General features: G+C 26.3%; 1 protein-coding gene across 2 annotated transcripts; it reads left to right on the forward strand.

Moving 5' to 3' along the window:
• Positions 1 to 280: 280 nt before the first annotated feature.
• LOC112687689 (exocyst complex component 8) lies at positions 281 to 13,219 on the forward strand. 2 transcript variants are annotated; one of them, XM_025560551.1, is made up of 14 exons: positions 281 to 361; positions 628 to 713; positions 783 to 938; positions 1,005 to 1,216; positions 1,276 to 1,418; positions 1,498 to 1,642; positions 1,702 to 1,819; positions 2,858 to 3,038; positions 3,580 to 3,724; positions 3,785 to 3,968; positions 4,033 to 4,163; positions 6,096 to 6,321; positions 12,669 to 12,859; positions 12,928 to 13,219. In XM_025560551.1, exons 2-14 carry the CDS (start codon positions 662 to 664, stop codon positions 13,090 to 13,092), a joined length of 2,049 nt encoding a protein of 682 aa, XP_025416336.1. In that variant the 5' UTR covers positions 281 to 361; positions 628 to 661; the 3' UTR covers positions 13,093 to 13,219. The 2 variants fall into 2 exon arrangements, with proteins under 2 accessions (XP_025416336.1, XP_025416335.1); XM_025560550.1 differs by having other exon boundaries at positions 333 to 713.
• Positions 13,220 to 13,948: the final 729 nt, after the last annotated feature.

Here is a 13,948-nt window from a genome sequence, read left to right on the forward strand (position 1 = left end):
AACTGTCGCGATTTTTCGCTTCAATATCATACCGTTGAAAAATACGGAAACTGTGTCATCTTCTCTACATCGTACATTATATCATATAATTTATATAAACTATCTCTAGCCTTCATGGTATATTATACCATATTTACGATTATAGTTACGATGACTTCGTACCATATTACATTCTCAGACGTATGGTAGTGGGGATAACATTTTGACCGGCAGACCGTTTTTTTCATCTATTATAAGACGCACTCCAGTATTCTTATCTATTTTTTTTTTTTATATCTCTATACACTTAGCACTAGATTTTGGAAACCCCTAAATTTGCCGTTTTCTTATCAAATATTTATGACAAGAGTGCAAGCATTGAGTAATTACTCTATATTAGTAATATATTATTATATTATTTTATATCTTATATTATTAATTTATTACTACAGAACAAGATATTACTCTATGAGTGCAGGGCTTACATTGAAAGTTGACTGAAGTCATTTTTATTACTTATGGCTCATGATCTGGATCAATAAATTATTTATAAAACCCCGTTAAATCTATACCTTATTATAGAAATAACATAAGTTTAAGCATATCAGGTTACATTAGGTATATTATTAATTTTCAATTTTGTTTAAGGATAACATTGATTATAAAATTATAATTAAGCAATATGGAATTATTAATTAAAAGTGTTGGTGATATTGATTATCAACCCGAAAAATGTAAGTACTTATTTTCTAATTTGTCAAAACTGTGTAGTTACAATTTAAAAAGGATTGTATTTATTACAGATGTCAAAGAATTATCCCAAAGGTGTATGGGTCCGGAAGAACTGTTGCAACAGAAAATTAATGTGCAATCATTGGGTGAACAAATTAATACATTGCTTAAGAAAAATGTATTCTACAATTATACTCAGTTTATTGATACTGCTAAAGAAATAGCTAGTAATTTATAAAAATGTTAAGCTTGTAAGTTAATATCAATTTTAATTAAAATTATTTATTTTTCAGATTTAGAAGGTGAAATGTATCAGTTGTCACATTTGCTAACTGAACAAGCATCTTTACTTAATTCATTGGCTAGTTCTTCAATTGTTAGTATAAACATTTCTAATTCAGGCAAAGAAATTAATGGAATTAAAAATATTGAAGTAGATAATATAATTGAAGAAAAAAGGGTTCAGAAGTTGTTAAATATTATGGAAAGAGTAGAAAATTGTCATGTTAGTATTAGTTGCAATAAAGATTCCAAGTTGTAGAAACATTATAAACTTAATTCTAGAATTTAGTTGATGTTCCCGGTCGTAAGTGCTTGCATGAAGGAGATTTATTAGAATTGGATCCTATTGAAAATACACCTGTCCAAAGAATTCATTGTTACTTGTTTACAGATATTTGTATTGTTTCTAGTTGGTTGTCTAGCAGGTAACTAGTTTTTATTTATAAGTAATTATAATACAAAGCATGCTATGTAATAGATTTTTCACATTTGAATTTATTATAGACGTGGACCAGCTAGATATAGATTTCAGTCAACGTATGACTTGGGTAATCTTGCTGTTGTTAATATTAAAGACATAAAAAATGCATTTAAACTGCTTGCTTTTCCTGAAACTAGAGTATTTCAAGCACCAAATACTGGATTAAAGGTTTACTATTTATAATAAATAAATAAATTTAAACTATTATATTTGAAACTATTTTATAGAATGATTGGTTATCAAGATTTGAAGCTGCTAAGAAGTCTCAAATTTCTATTGACAAGATGAAAAATATTGAACATAAAACAATCCAAAGAACCGATTCCATTCAAATAGTTCATAATTGTAAGGATTATTATTTGACTTAAAATAATAATTATTAAATTTCCATATTAAAAATTTGTTTGTTCATTAGCTATATTCTTCATAAATTTATTTGATAGTGCCCTAATACCTAATAAGTGAACAGAAAACATATATATATATATATACTTAAAAATTTGTTTACTTAAATTAATATTTAATATTAATTGAATCAAATCCTAATAGCGAGAAACAAATATAATTACTATTTCATATTTTTATTGTAAAATAGTATTTATAATTATAAAAATATTTCAAAATGTTTTTATGACTGTTGAATTGAATTGAAAGAGTATATATATTAAACATTTGGATTTTTTCAAATAAGATGACTGTTTGAATAGAACGAATCCTAACTTTTTCAAATGTATTTATATCAACTTGTTTAAACATTTAAAAAAAAAAATTGATTTTTAAATTATTATTACCCAAATATTTTTTTTTTATTTAAAATGTATAACAATTAAAATAATTATATTGAAAATTATTTTACTGAAGAAGTGTTGAAATTAATAATACTATTCAATAAATTTTACTAAATCTTGGAAGTTTATGACTTAAAAAAACATTTAATTATTATTTAAAATTTTAAATATTATACATGTTTAAAAATGATGAAAGATTAACAAATAGTGATTTATATTACTAAAACTGAATTTTAAGTTTGTAAAAGACTGGAATTTTATCTCATCCTAATAAGAAATTACTAAAAAATGATTTTAAATTAAAATAATTTTTTAAAAACATTGTGTCAGAAACTGTAGAAATAAAAATTAGGTACCTAGATTTATATTTCATTGAAACATATTTCTAACTATGGAAAATAAATCAAGAATAATATTAAAAAAATTAATTCTTTAGTCTTCTACTTCTGATTTTCTGAGTCGTAATTGATCTCACAGATATTAAAGTGTATTCTATAATTTAATATTTTTAGTTACAAATTAATATTTTGAGTCCCAATATTTTTTTGGATTTATATGTTATTAAAAATAATTATTATTTGTACTATTATTCTAGCATTTGAACCTGAAAATTCAGAAACAGAATTACCTGAATGGATCATTGATTTAGCTGATGATTTAGATGTATTAATTGCTCAAAGGCATTTCGAAGATGCAAATTCTTTAATTTCTAAAGCCAAACAATATTTAGAAAATCATTGTCATCAAATGTCAACACTAATTGAACAAGAAATAAAGTATTTATTTTCTCATTTAAAAAAAAAAAAAAAAATTAACTATCCAATAGTAAAAATATAAATAATCTTGGTTATTTGAAAGTACCTAGTATATGATACTCATGAAATTAGTTATTTTAAGCTCATTCAACTCTATATAATTATTATTTTCTTATATAATAATTAATGATAATATTAATGTAGAACTACAGTTAAAGTAACAAATTTGCTTTTTAATAATTGGGAGCTTATAACTAGTACCTCTCATTAACATATTTAATATGAATTTTGTTTATGCAACTCCTAAGTGTGTAATTAATATAAAGTGCTAAGTTGTTGGTTTATGTTAAAACAAGAATATTAATTGTATTTTACCAATTACTTTTTTGGTTGATGAACGATAAAGTTAGTTTTTTCAATATAATTTTTTTTATAATACTTTACTCAACTATTTTGGTTATCAGAATGCCAGAGATTGTAGAAAAAAGAACATAATTTATGACTTAGTCTAACCCATAAAACTAAATAAACCATACGAAGTAAATTTATTTGTATTTTACAGATCTAAATTAGAAAATCGTATTGAAACACTAACTTTAGTATTAACTAAAGAACTTCAAGTTTCTCCAGATAAATCACATAAAGGTGGATTAAGAGCAGCTCGAAGAGCAGTTCGAATTTTAAATCAATTAGATAAATCGTCTCAAGTATATATTATGAAAATATATTAATTTCTATTTGGTTAAGGTTTCTTTTTTATATCGTAGGCATGTGATTTATTTTTGAAAGTCTGTTCAAATTTATTGAAATCTCAGTTACAATACGTCAAACGTGATGGTGCAATGGCTACATTTGTTAAAAAATATTCTATGGTGTTTTTTGGAACCACAATAGAAATCACTCATGAATTCTTGTACAAAGCTTTTCCAAACAGTCCAGCTTGTTCATCAGGTACTATAATCAGTTTAACTATTTGAATAATATAATTAGTATAGAAAAAATGGGTTTTGTTTAGCTTTTATTTTATGGACTATTCAAGAAGTCAACGATTTTATGGTTATATTGATTAAACACATGTTCATTCCTCAAACATCTTTATCAAATTTATCTGAATGTATAAAAGCAATACACAAAAATTGCCATGAGGTAATATTATTTTATATTATTTAGTTCAGCGGTTCCCAAACTGTGCTCCATGGAACCCTTAGGGCTCCGCAAATATTTCTCAAGGGCTCTGTTCATTTTACCATAGAAAAATTTAATAATATAACCACTGTTGATCGTTATTTTAAACAACAATATTATGTATATATTATATATTATATATATATATATATATATATATGTTTACTAGACTACGTCAAATTAAATATTTTTATTGTAGTTATACATAGATACAGAGGCGGAACTAGGAATTTTAATCCTGGGAAAAATTTTAAAATTTCACCCTATCATCAACTAAAAATCAAATACCTTTTTCTACAATTTTTTTTTTAATTTTTAGCATACCAACATACTTATTGAATCTTAAACACATTATCAGTAATAAAGTTAAAAATATAAAACTAGTAGTCAATAATACATTATATACTACAAAAATTACACCTTCATCTTCCTGCTCCTAGTTCAGTCCCTATATATATAATAACAACATTAAAATTCCAATAATTATTATATGTTTAATTATTTTAAATATAATTTTTTAGATAGTACTCATTCCCATTTCAGTTATTACCCGGCCGGCCAGGTATATTGTATCATTGATTATATAAATATGTATATTTAATCAATGATTGTATGTTTAGATAATATTAAATATACACTATCTCCTTTTGAGTTTCTTCCTATGTAGATACATATCATATGTTATATACTTCATAGAATACAGTTAGATAAAACTTAATATTAAAGATTTCTTGGGGCTCCACAAGAAAATACTGCTTAATAAAAGGTTCTGTGGCTGATAAAGTTTAGGAATCGCTGATTTAGTAGCATTGTTATTTTGTTATTATAGTTGTTAATTATTGAATTATAATTACTAATGAAACTACAAGTAATGTGCATGTATTTTTGTTATCAATATTATTATAATTACTAATATTAAGAATGTGTTTTTAATTTTGGATAAACCCTAAGTTAACAATATTCCATTGCTGTGGTCATTCTATTGATATACATCAATTTATGTATACGTAATACACAATTAATTTCTTTAATTAATCCTACCGAAATTTTTTATTACTTATTTTTATTATATAACTATTTTTATCTATAAACTTATATTCTAGGATACTTAAAAATGTGAGTTTTGTATACCTTTATAAAAAAAAATTAAAGCTTAGGTTTCACTGAAAATTTTCCTTAGTTCGATTCGGTTTAGAGAAAAAATAAGTTAGTGTTTCAGTTCCGGTTTGAAATAAATAGTTTAAGTTTGGTTAGGATTTGATTTTTCTTGGTTCTCGGTTCAAAAGCAAAGAAAAAAAAAAGTTTGGTGTAGATTACGTTCGATGTAATTTATCATGGTTCGACCTATCATTAATTTATAGCTTAATGATGTTTTTAAAATCTTGTCACAACATATAGTCTTAATTCCTTCTTCATATAAATATATTTATATATATCTTTAATATGCAATTTCTGAAATCTGACAAAAAAATGTTGGTTAGTTTAAAATATTGTAATCAATTATTACTGACTGGTAAGTAGTTTAAATAAAAGATTATTATTTTGTATTGAAACTTAGAGGGTTTTATAGGAGTTAAATCTTGAATGCTGTTATGGAATTTGATGTTAAGAAACTTCCCATCAAAATATTTCTTTATAGTCATTAAAGTTGCAAATTACCGAATCAATTTTTTTATGACACAACTTTGTGTACTTAATATTATGGAGTGTAACTTATATGAAGGAAATTAGAATTTATATTGTTACAACAACACAAAGAAAGTATCATTTTAGATTCGTAAAAGTATTGGTTTTTTTTTTCAATTATTAAAATCTAATAGTTTTATAGAAAATTAATTTTTAATTTTTTTGTTTGTACCTCTGTAAAAATATTTTTTTAACAATTTTTTTTAGCTCTGTGATTATGGAATTGATCTACAGTTTCAAATTGATGGCCAACTTAGAATTCCTCTAACTAAAGCAATAAATGATATTAAAGATAAAACTATTGAAGTAATTAAAATAAGATTTTCTGAAGATAAATGGAAGCCATATAATCTGAAAACTAAACAACTGAGGGACAAAATTGTTGAAGAATTTACAAATTATGGTTTTTCAAACTTTGAGTCTTATAATAAAGGTAAAATTATTCTTTATAGTATACTATAAAGTGTAACCCTAACTCATTAAGATATATCAATACATTTTTTTCTCTTTGCATTCAACCGTACGGCTGGTTTTGCAGTTAGACACATAATCTCTACTCTTCCCTGTTTCCGCCTAACCTCTTGAGTTCTATGTAATTTTACAGTCCAGCATCGGAAATCATTTGCTCAACAAATTAAGTTCTTGGACCTCCTCGGTCTTTTATTTTCAATTTTTCCTTCTATACAATTAACTAGTGATGGTTATACACCTACCGAGGGTAAAAATGAAATCATTAAGAATGAGTTCTATGAAAGACTGGACACATTATGTGACTTATTACCAAATAGTCAAGTTAAAACATTACTTGGAGACTTAAATGTTAAGATAGGGTAAGAAACATTCTTCAGTCCGATAATAGGGAGAAATAGCTTACATATAAACTCAAACGACAGCGGTACAAGACTAATTAACTTTGCTATGGCACGAATTATGGTAGTAAGTAGCAGCACTATCTTCCCTCATTAAAAACATACATAAGCAAACGTGGATATCGCCAGATGGGCGAATGAGACACCGAGATAGATCACGTAATAGTAGATGAAAGATTTAAAATATGTATAATGGATGTACGTAGCATGAAAGATAATAGTGGAATATCAGACCATTTCATTGTAAAAACCAAAGTCAGAGTAAAATTATTAACAAAATGGAAAGAGCGAAAAGCACCTGTCAAAAAGATAAATATTGAACCACTGAAGAATCTTCAGACGACAGAACAGTACAAAAATAGGTTAAATGATATACTGTGGCCAACGGAAAAGTATACATGCATACATGAGATGTAGGAAAAACCGAGAAATAAATCAAAAAAAATGCAGAGGAGGTTCTGGCATTTCAAGGAAAACGATAAATAAATAAATGGTGTAATGAAGAATGTAAGACTGTCATAGTAGAAAGATACAATACAAGCAGTGTCGGCCCTAGAGGGTGGCAAGTGATGCAGAGCACCGGGCCCTGTGCTTGTATGGTGCCCAATAAGTTATGTATTACGAATATCACTTTATCTATAAATAAAAATAATATAGTCTCAGTACGCAAATCGCAACCTGTATGGTCGTGTGGTTTTCTCAGGAAACGGGTTATTATCGACGAAAATTAAGACGGTATAAATTACGCATAGCTTTGAAGTATTATATGCGCATGCAATTGTAAAATTGTTTATCCTCGACGACGATTCGAAATATAGTATATATTTATTTGTATAATAACATGAAAAAACATAGATTTCTATAAACAAGTGATAAATTAATTTATATATATGGGGCCCCGAAAACCGTCGGGCCAGCACTGAATGCAAGAACAATAATGCTAAGGAATCCAAGTGAAACCAATAAACGAGAATTAGCCTTAATGCAATGAAGAGCAAAACAGATAATCAGAAAAAACAAAAGAATGTGGGAGGAATCTAGAATGGAAACAATCGAAAATAGTTAAAAAAGTAAAACAAAACTATTCTTTGAAAATGTGAATGAGGTTAAAAACGGAATTAAACCAAGATCAACGATAATGAAAGATGACGAAGAACACTAATAACTGATAAGGAAAAAGTAACACGAGAATTCAAAAAGTTTTAAAGAAAATTTTGAATATACCAACCGAAACAAAGACAAAAGGCAATAATACTGTTACAGTAGAGAAATATTTAGAAGAACAATAATTGGAAGAGGTTAAAATTGCGGTCGAAATGCTAAAGGGAAGGAAGGCACCAGGAGAAGATTCAATAATATCGGAATTTTTATAGAAAGGAAGAATTATTCTAATGATAAACTTAAAACAGCTGATAATTAAAATATAGAGAGAAGAAATAATACCAAAACCATGGCAGGTTTTCGTACTATGTCCAATATATAAAAAATATGTAATGGACTGCCAAAATTATAGATAGGGCCGGCCCAAGCAAAAATAGTGCACTAGGCAAAATCAAATTTTGACGCCTCAAAAAAAAAAAAAAAATTGAGCTCTTATTTTAACTTAGCCTTCCCCCTATTTTTTATTTTATGGATAAAATTATATGTAAAAATAATTTCTATTACTATTACTCAAAACCCATCACTACCGCGACTAACGGATATGTGGTTATTTATATTTTTCAAATAATTGAAAACGCCCAGCGTAGGTCGTAATATAAAGTAATATAATAACTTAAGACAATATTATTTTATTATATAGGTAAGTGGTTTTCACGAATGAATTCATTTAAATGTTTTTCTTATAAAACACCAATAGAACTAAAAAAATGTTCGGTTCAATTTTGAAAATGCCGCCCCTACTAAAGTGCCCCTTTAGGCAGGTGTCTAGCTCGCCTATACCTTGAGCCGGCTCTGACTAAAAAAACTAGTTCATTTTTGTGCCTCAGTATGTGAATAGTCATATTACATCAACTTGCTTTGATGATTTTGAGTATCTCTTCGCATTCATTTATTCCACTGAGTATGTTTTTGTTGGTATAGTGTTCTGTCCAACTTACTTGCAGCATCCTTCTCCTACACCATATTTCAGAGCTTTAAGGTTTCATTGTTCTACCTTATTTAGTATCCAAGTTTCGCTGCACTATAGTTGATTATTCAATGATATTTTTGAAAGCATATCGCAATCTTTTCTATTATTTTTTCCGATTCGTGCTCGTTATTGGCTATGATTACAATATTGACAACAAATTTTTTGAAGGATATTATTTCTCTACTCACATGTATGCCTATTTTATTTTCGTGAAGTGTTAATCTAATTTCTTTAGGCTGTCCGATATAAATATTAAATAGAGTTAATAAGAGTGGCATTCTAGTTTTACTCCCTTCCTAATTATCGTTCACTGTAGTCACATCCTATTTCTTACACACATTAACACATATGAACAAAATTCTAGAAGAGATTTTTATCTGGTTCCGTAAGAAGCCCGATTTTTGGTACCTTTAAAAAATCATGAAATATATCATGTCAAGGCTCGGGACTTATAGCATTTAAAATCATTAAAATAAGCGCTTAAAAACATCATTATAAGCACTAAAACTATAAAATTCTAATTAAAAAACCAAACAAAATAAAAATAAATTTTTACTTTCAAGACTAAATGGATTTTCTAAGGGGAATTTTCTGAGGATTTTCTATTTTTTTGAAAAATAAAATGTAAACTGTTCTCTCTATTCTTGATTATTCTGATGTTTGACACTCACAGTCCTATTTTCAGCGTTGGAATATCATTGTTAACCCTACAACTATACCTTGGACGCAGGGTTGGACTAGGCCACCGGGGCACCGGAGCATGCCCCGGTGGGCTGTTGTAATTTCGGTTAAATAAAATTACTTAGATTTTTTTGTTTTTAATTGAATGCGTATATCTTCTATTCTTGAAATAAAATAAAAAATGTCGTCTTGTAACATGACATTACTAATGGATGCGGTGACACAGGATTAGGTAACTCGGAGTTTGAAAATTTAACATATTTAATGTCGCGATAGGCCTATTGATAACAATTATTTCATCAGAATATTTATAAATAGAAAAATTGTAGGAAATTTGAATACAAAAGATGTGTACAATATGTTAATCATACGAAGTACCGTTCGCGTTTATTCAAACAACATTTTATTAAAATAAAATGTTGGTATGGGTTACGGTCTTAGAAGATTAATTTTCTAAGACCATGGTATGGGTAGACATTGTCGCGCAAAATATGCGATAACGAAATTGTTTTTCGATAATAATAATTTTTATAAGGTTTATTAGACTTTAACAAGTTGGCTGCCATGAGAACTTTTTTGAGATCTTACTGAACTTCAACTCCTTGTCACGTGTTTTTTTCAAAAACTTCCATTAAATGATTGGGTACTTTTTTTTTTTAGTTCTTTGACTTCAAAATTTTACATACACAATATTAGCATATATTTTAAGATTTTTTATTGGTTTATGGATTTTTAAAATATGAGATTCTAAATTAAATCTCAAAATTATTCTTTACCTATTTCAAATATAACCATTAATATATACATTTATACATTTAACCATGGTAGTACACAATCAATTTAAAATAATATCAATTGATAAAAATAATTTTAATGATTTAAATTTATTTGTGTTGACGATTCTTACGATTCACGTTTATTATAATATCATAATCAATAATATTGTACTTATATTATCAAAGTATCAATATCAACCAACATGGTTTATAATAAAAAATGTTCGGTATGGCATAACTCCTTAAAAAAAAATATTATTTCATGTGCTATCAAAGCAGGCGTGTAGAGGACACACTGTATAATTGAATTACACTTTGAAAAACCTAATAAGTGAGATCTACTATGAGAATTCAATTAATAAAAAAAATATTGCCCGAGATTTCGTATGGAATCTCATAGCAGGCAAGTGAAGTTTTTGTGAGATTTTATATGGGGTCTCATGGCAGGCAATTTAAGTTTTCAAAAAAAACCTTGGCAGCCAACTTGTTAAAAACATTTTATTAGTTTTGACGTTCAATCAATAACAATCCTGTTACTAGTTTCCAACCTTAATGGACCTTTGGGCCACATTCACAAATTAAAAATGGTACTAGAGCCAGACAATGTAAAAAATGTTATGATATTCAATGACATTTGCTAGTTTTGAAAATTACTGTAAGCCGCATAAAAGAGACATTAGTTGCCGACCCCACTGTTCTAGCTCAATTAAAATTAAATGTATAAACATATTTAAATCAAATAATTTTTTATGGTGTAAAATTTATCTTAATAGGTCATTATATCAATATTATAGATAAGATATACTATGCGTAAACTAGATTTATTTAAGGAATAACATTAAATCTGAAAATATTCAAATGTACTTGGATGAATATTGTTTTTTGAGTTACGAAGATACATTTTCAGTTAAACAATAATTTGATCAGGTACCTACCTACTTATAAAGCTCCATTGAGGCCGTTCGAAATTATTTTGCCCGGGCCGAGCTATAAAGCTAGTCCAACCCTGCTTGGACGACGACGACCTACGTGACAACGTAGATAAAATAAGAATTATTTTTAATTTTAATTCTATCAAAAACGACTTGGCAGGATAAAAACTATATAAACGTAAAAATAACTGGTCAAATAAACAAAAATAATCAGAAAAACTGGAAATATGCATTTTTTTGAAAAATTGCTAAAAAAAAGCAATAACACGCAAATTCAAATTTCATAGTTGTACGTGTTATAACTTAACATACGCTTCTATAGCACTCTGCTACATATTAGTCAATTCATAAAAATAAGCAAATGCTTTAACTCCCGAGCCCTGGTAATGATTAATAATACACTTTTTTCAATTTTTTAAAATTTATTTTTAGGACTTAGAAATGACAATTTCAAAAATCGGTTTTCTTATGGAACTAATTATAACTTTCCTTTACAATTTTGTTCCTAGGTGTTTTTACGATAAAAGCACTGGGTAACCCATGTTATTGGAACGCGCAAACTTGTTCTTAAATGTATTTTTCAAGCGATTTTTTTTTCGTGAAACTTTTTTTTAAGTATAGAACATATTTTTCTGTCACTTCTCGAAAGCCTTTTCCAATATTTTAAACATTATAAATGTGTCAATTAAATTTTATTTATTTAATTTATTTTTCTGTCATTATTCTTAAACTTAAGATTGCTCTCTAATACCTTTGTTCTTACTAAACTCAAATTAGTTATTGCTTAATTATTTTTCCACTATGGTTCTTAATTAAATTGCATATTAATTTAACTAGGACTTTTTAGTTGTGTCTATTATTAAACTTATCGTTTTGAATTCATTACATTTATCAGCTGCTGTTTTTTTTAGGTATAGGTATTATAATACTTTCCTTAAAGTCTTCTGAAATTTCTCCTATAGTGTACCTATATATCGTTCACTAATTTATTTAAATAGTTCATCTTGAAATTCTGTGCTTGCATTTTGAATAAGTTCCATAGCATTAACTTTAAAGTTTTGTTGAATTATTTTTTTAAGATTATATATCTTGATTGTTGTTATTTTTGAAATTGGCCGCTTCTACTTCCTGATATAGAGCTTCAAGATATTGTTTCCATCTTGTTGCTATTTTGTCATTGTACAGTATCAGGTTCCCATCTATGCCTATTATTTAATTTTTTAGTTTAACCTACAAATTTTATTAAAATTTGAATAATTACTGACCATGTAAATAATTTTTTAAAGAAAAAACAGAATTTAATTATAGTTATCATTTTTTTAGGAGATTTTGCATTAGTTATTTCGTTATAGAACATTCTGTATAGTAAAAGATTATGAATATTGTTTTAGGTGATTCATGGTTAATGTTAACTCAAAACACAATAACATTCACACGTACATATCTATTATTATTAAATGATAGTTTAGTAATGTATTCGCCTGATTTAGCAACTGCCATTGATCAACTGTTGTATGACGTTTTTGCTGCTCACTGTAATTACATTAAAAGTTCTTTGAAAAATAAAAATTTTATAAATGATGTAAGTATTATTAAATGAACAGATATAATAATAATATTATTTACATGTTAACTAATTATATATTTCAGATAAATATTATTACAACCAATGCTAGATTTATTTTAGACATACTTTTATCTCATTGTTTTAAAATATATTCAGCATCTACAGGTAATGTTAACCCACAAATTCACATTCGTTTGAAATCGGAATTCGGAATTATTCCTACTCAAAATATTACTGGTTATATTTAAAATTGTATAGTATTTAATATTAAAATGTTATTGTATTTTATTATCTTATTTAAGACATTTAACTTGAGATACTTTATGTTATTAAGTATTTTACTATTTTTAAATATATAATATTTTATTTATTAAATACCATTTATACACTATTATGTATTTACTACTTGGATAAATATTATATTTTCGTTATTAAATGTTTTAATTTTGTATTCACCATGATTAAATTAAATATAAATATAAATAAATATCAAGTACAATTGATGCTATAAAAAACTGAAATTAATTTTAATTCTAATTTTTTATTATTATTAAATGCTTTTTTTATTATAAATATATTAGGAATGGAAAAAATGCATAATTTTAACCATAATCATGTAACAAAGTAATTATAAATAAATTATTGTTTACAAATACTAGGGCACAATTTTCTGAAAAATAACATATTGTTTGGCCAAGATGTTGGATGTAGTATCATTGATTATAAATACTCATCATTTAATTTATGTATTTCAGGTATTTCATGTATTATTAGTAGAGGTCGGATTTATATTCTCTTAAAATCCTTAAAATATGATGTTTTTATGTTACATAAAATAGGCAATATATTCTCTTAATATTCTTTTAAAATACCAAATATATGATGTTTTATGTCCTTAAATATAAAAATATTCTTTTAATAATAAAAAAAATCAGTTTAAATTTATTTTTTATTAATTTGGTGTTAAATATATTTAATTTAATTAATTTTACAATAACAATTAATTACTATATTTGTTCAATGTGTTACGATGTCATTTTAGTACGTTGGTTTGTAAGAATATTTTTGTATATGCTGAAGGCAGTGGCGTAGATACAATTTTTT

This window comes from Sipha flava, unplaced genomic scaffold (genome assembly GCF_003268045.1).
Source record: "Sipha flava isolate LNK unplaced genomic scaffold, YSA_version1 35a_pilon_pilon, whole genome shotgun sequence".
Taxonomy (NCBI): domain Eukaryota; kingdom Metazoa; phylum Arthropoda; class Insecta; order Hemiptera; family Aphididae; genus Sipha; species Sipha flava.

What these genes read in the sequence shown, in the direction of transcription:
- LOC112687689 (XM_025560551.1), top strand. Translation starts at nt 662, where the DNA reads ATGGAATTATTAATTAAAAGTGTTGGTGATATTGATTATCAACCCGAA. An exon ending in TACTGCTAAAGAAATAGCTA is followed by an intron (nt 939 to 1,004) that starts GTAATTTATAAA and finishes TTTATTTTTCAG; the next exon opens with ATTTAGAAGGTGAAATGTAT. An exon ending in AATTAGATAAATCGTCTCAA is followed by an intron (nt 3,725 to 3,784) that starts GTATATATTATG and finishes TTTATATCGTAG; the next exon opens with GCATGTGATTTATTTTTGAA.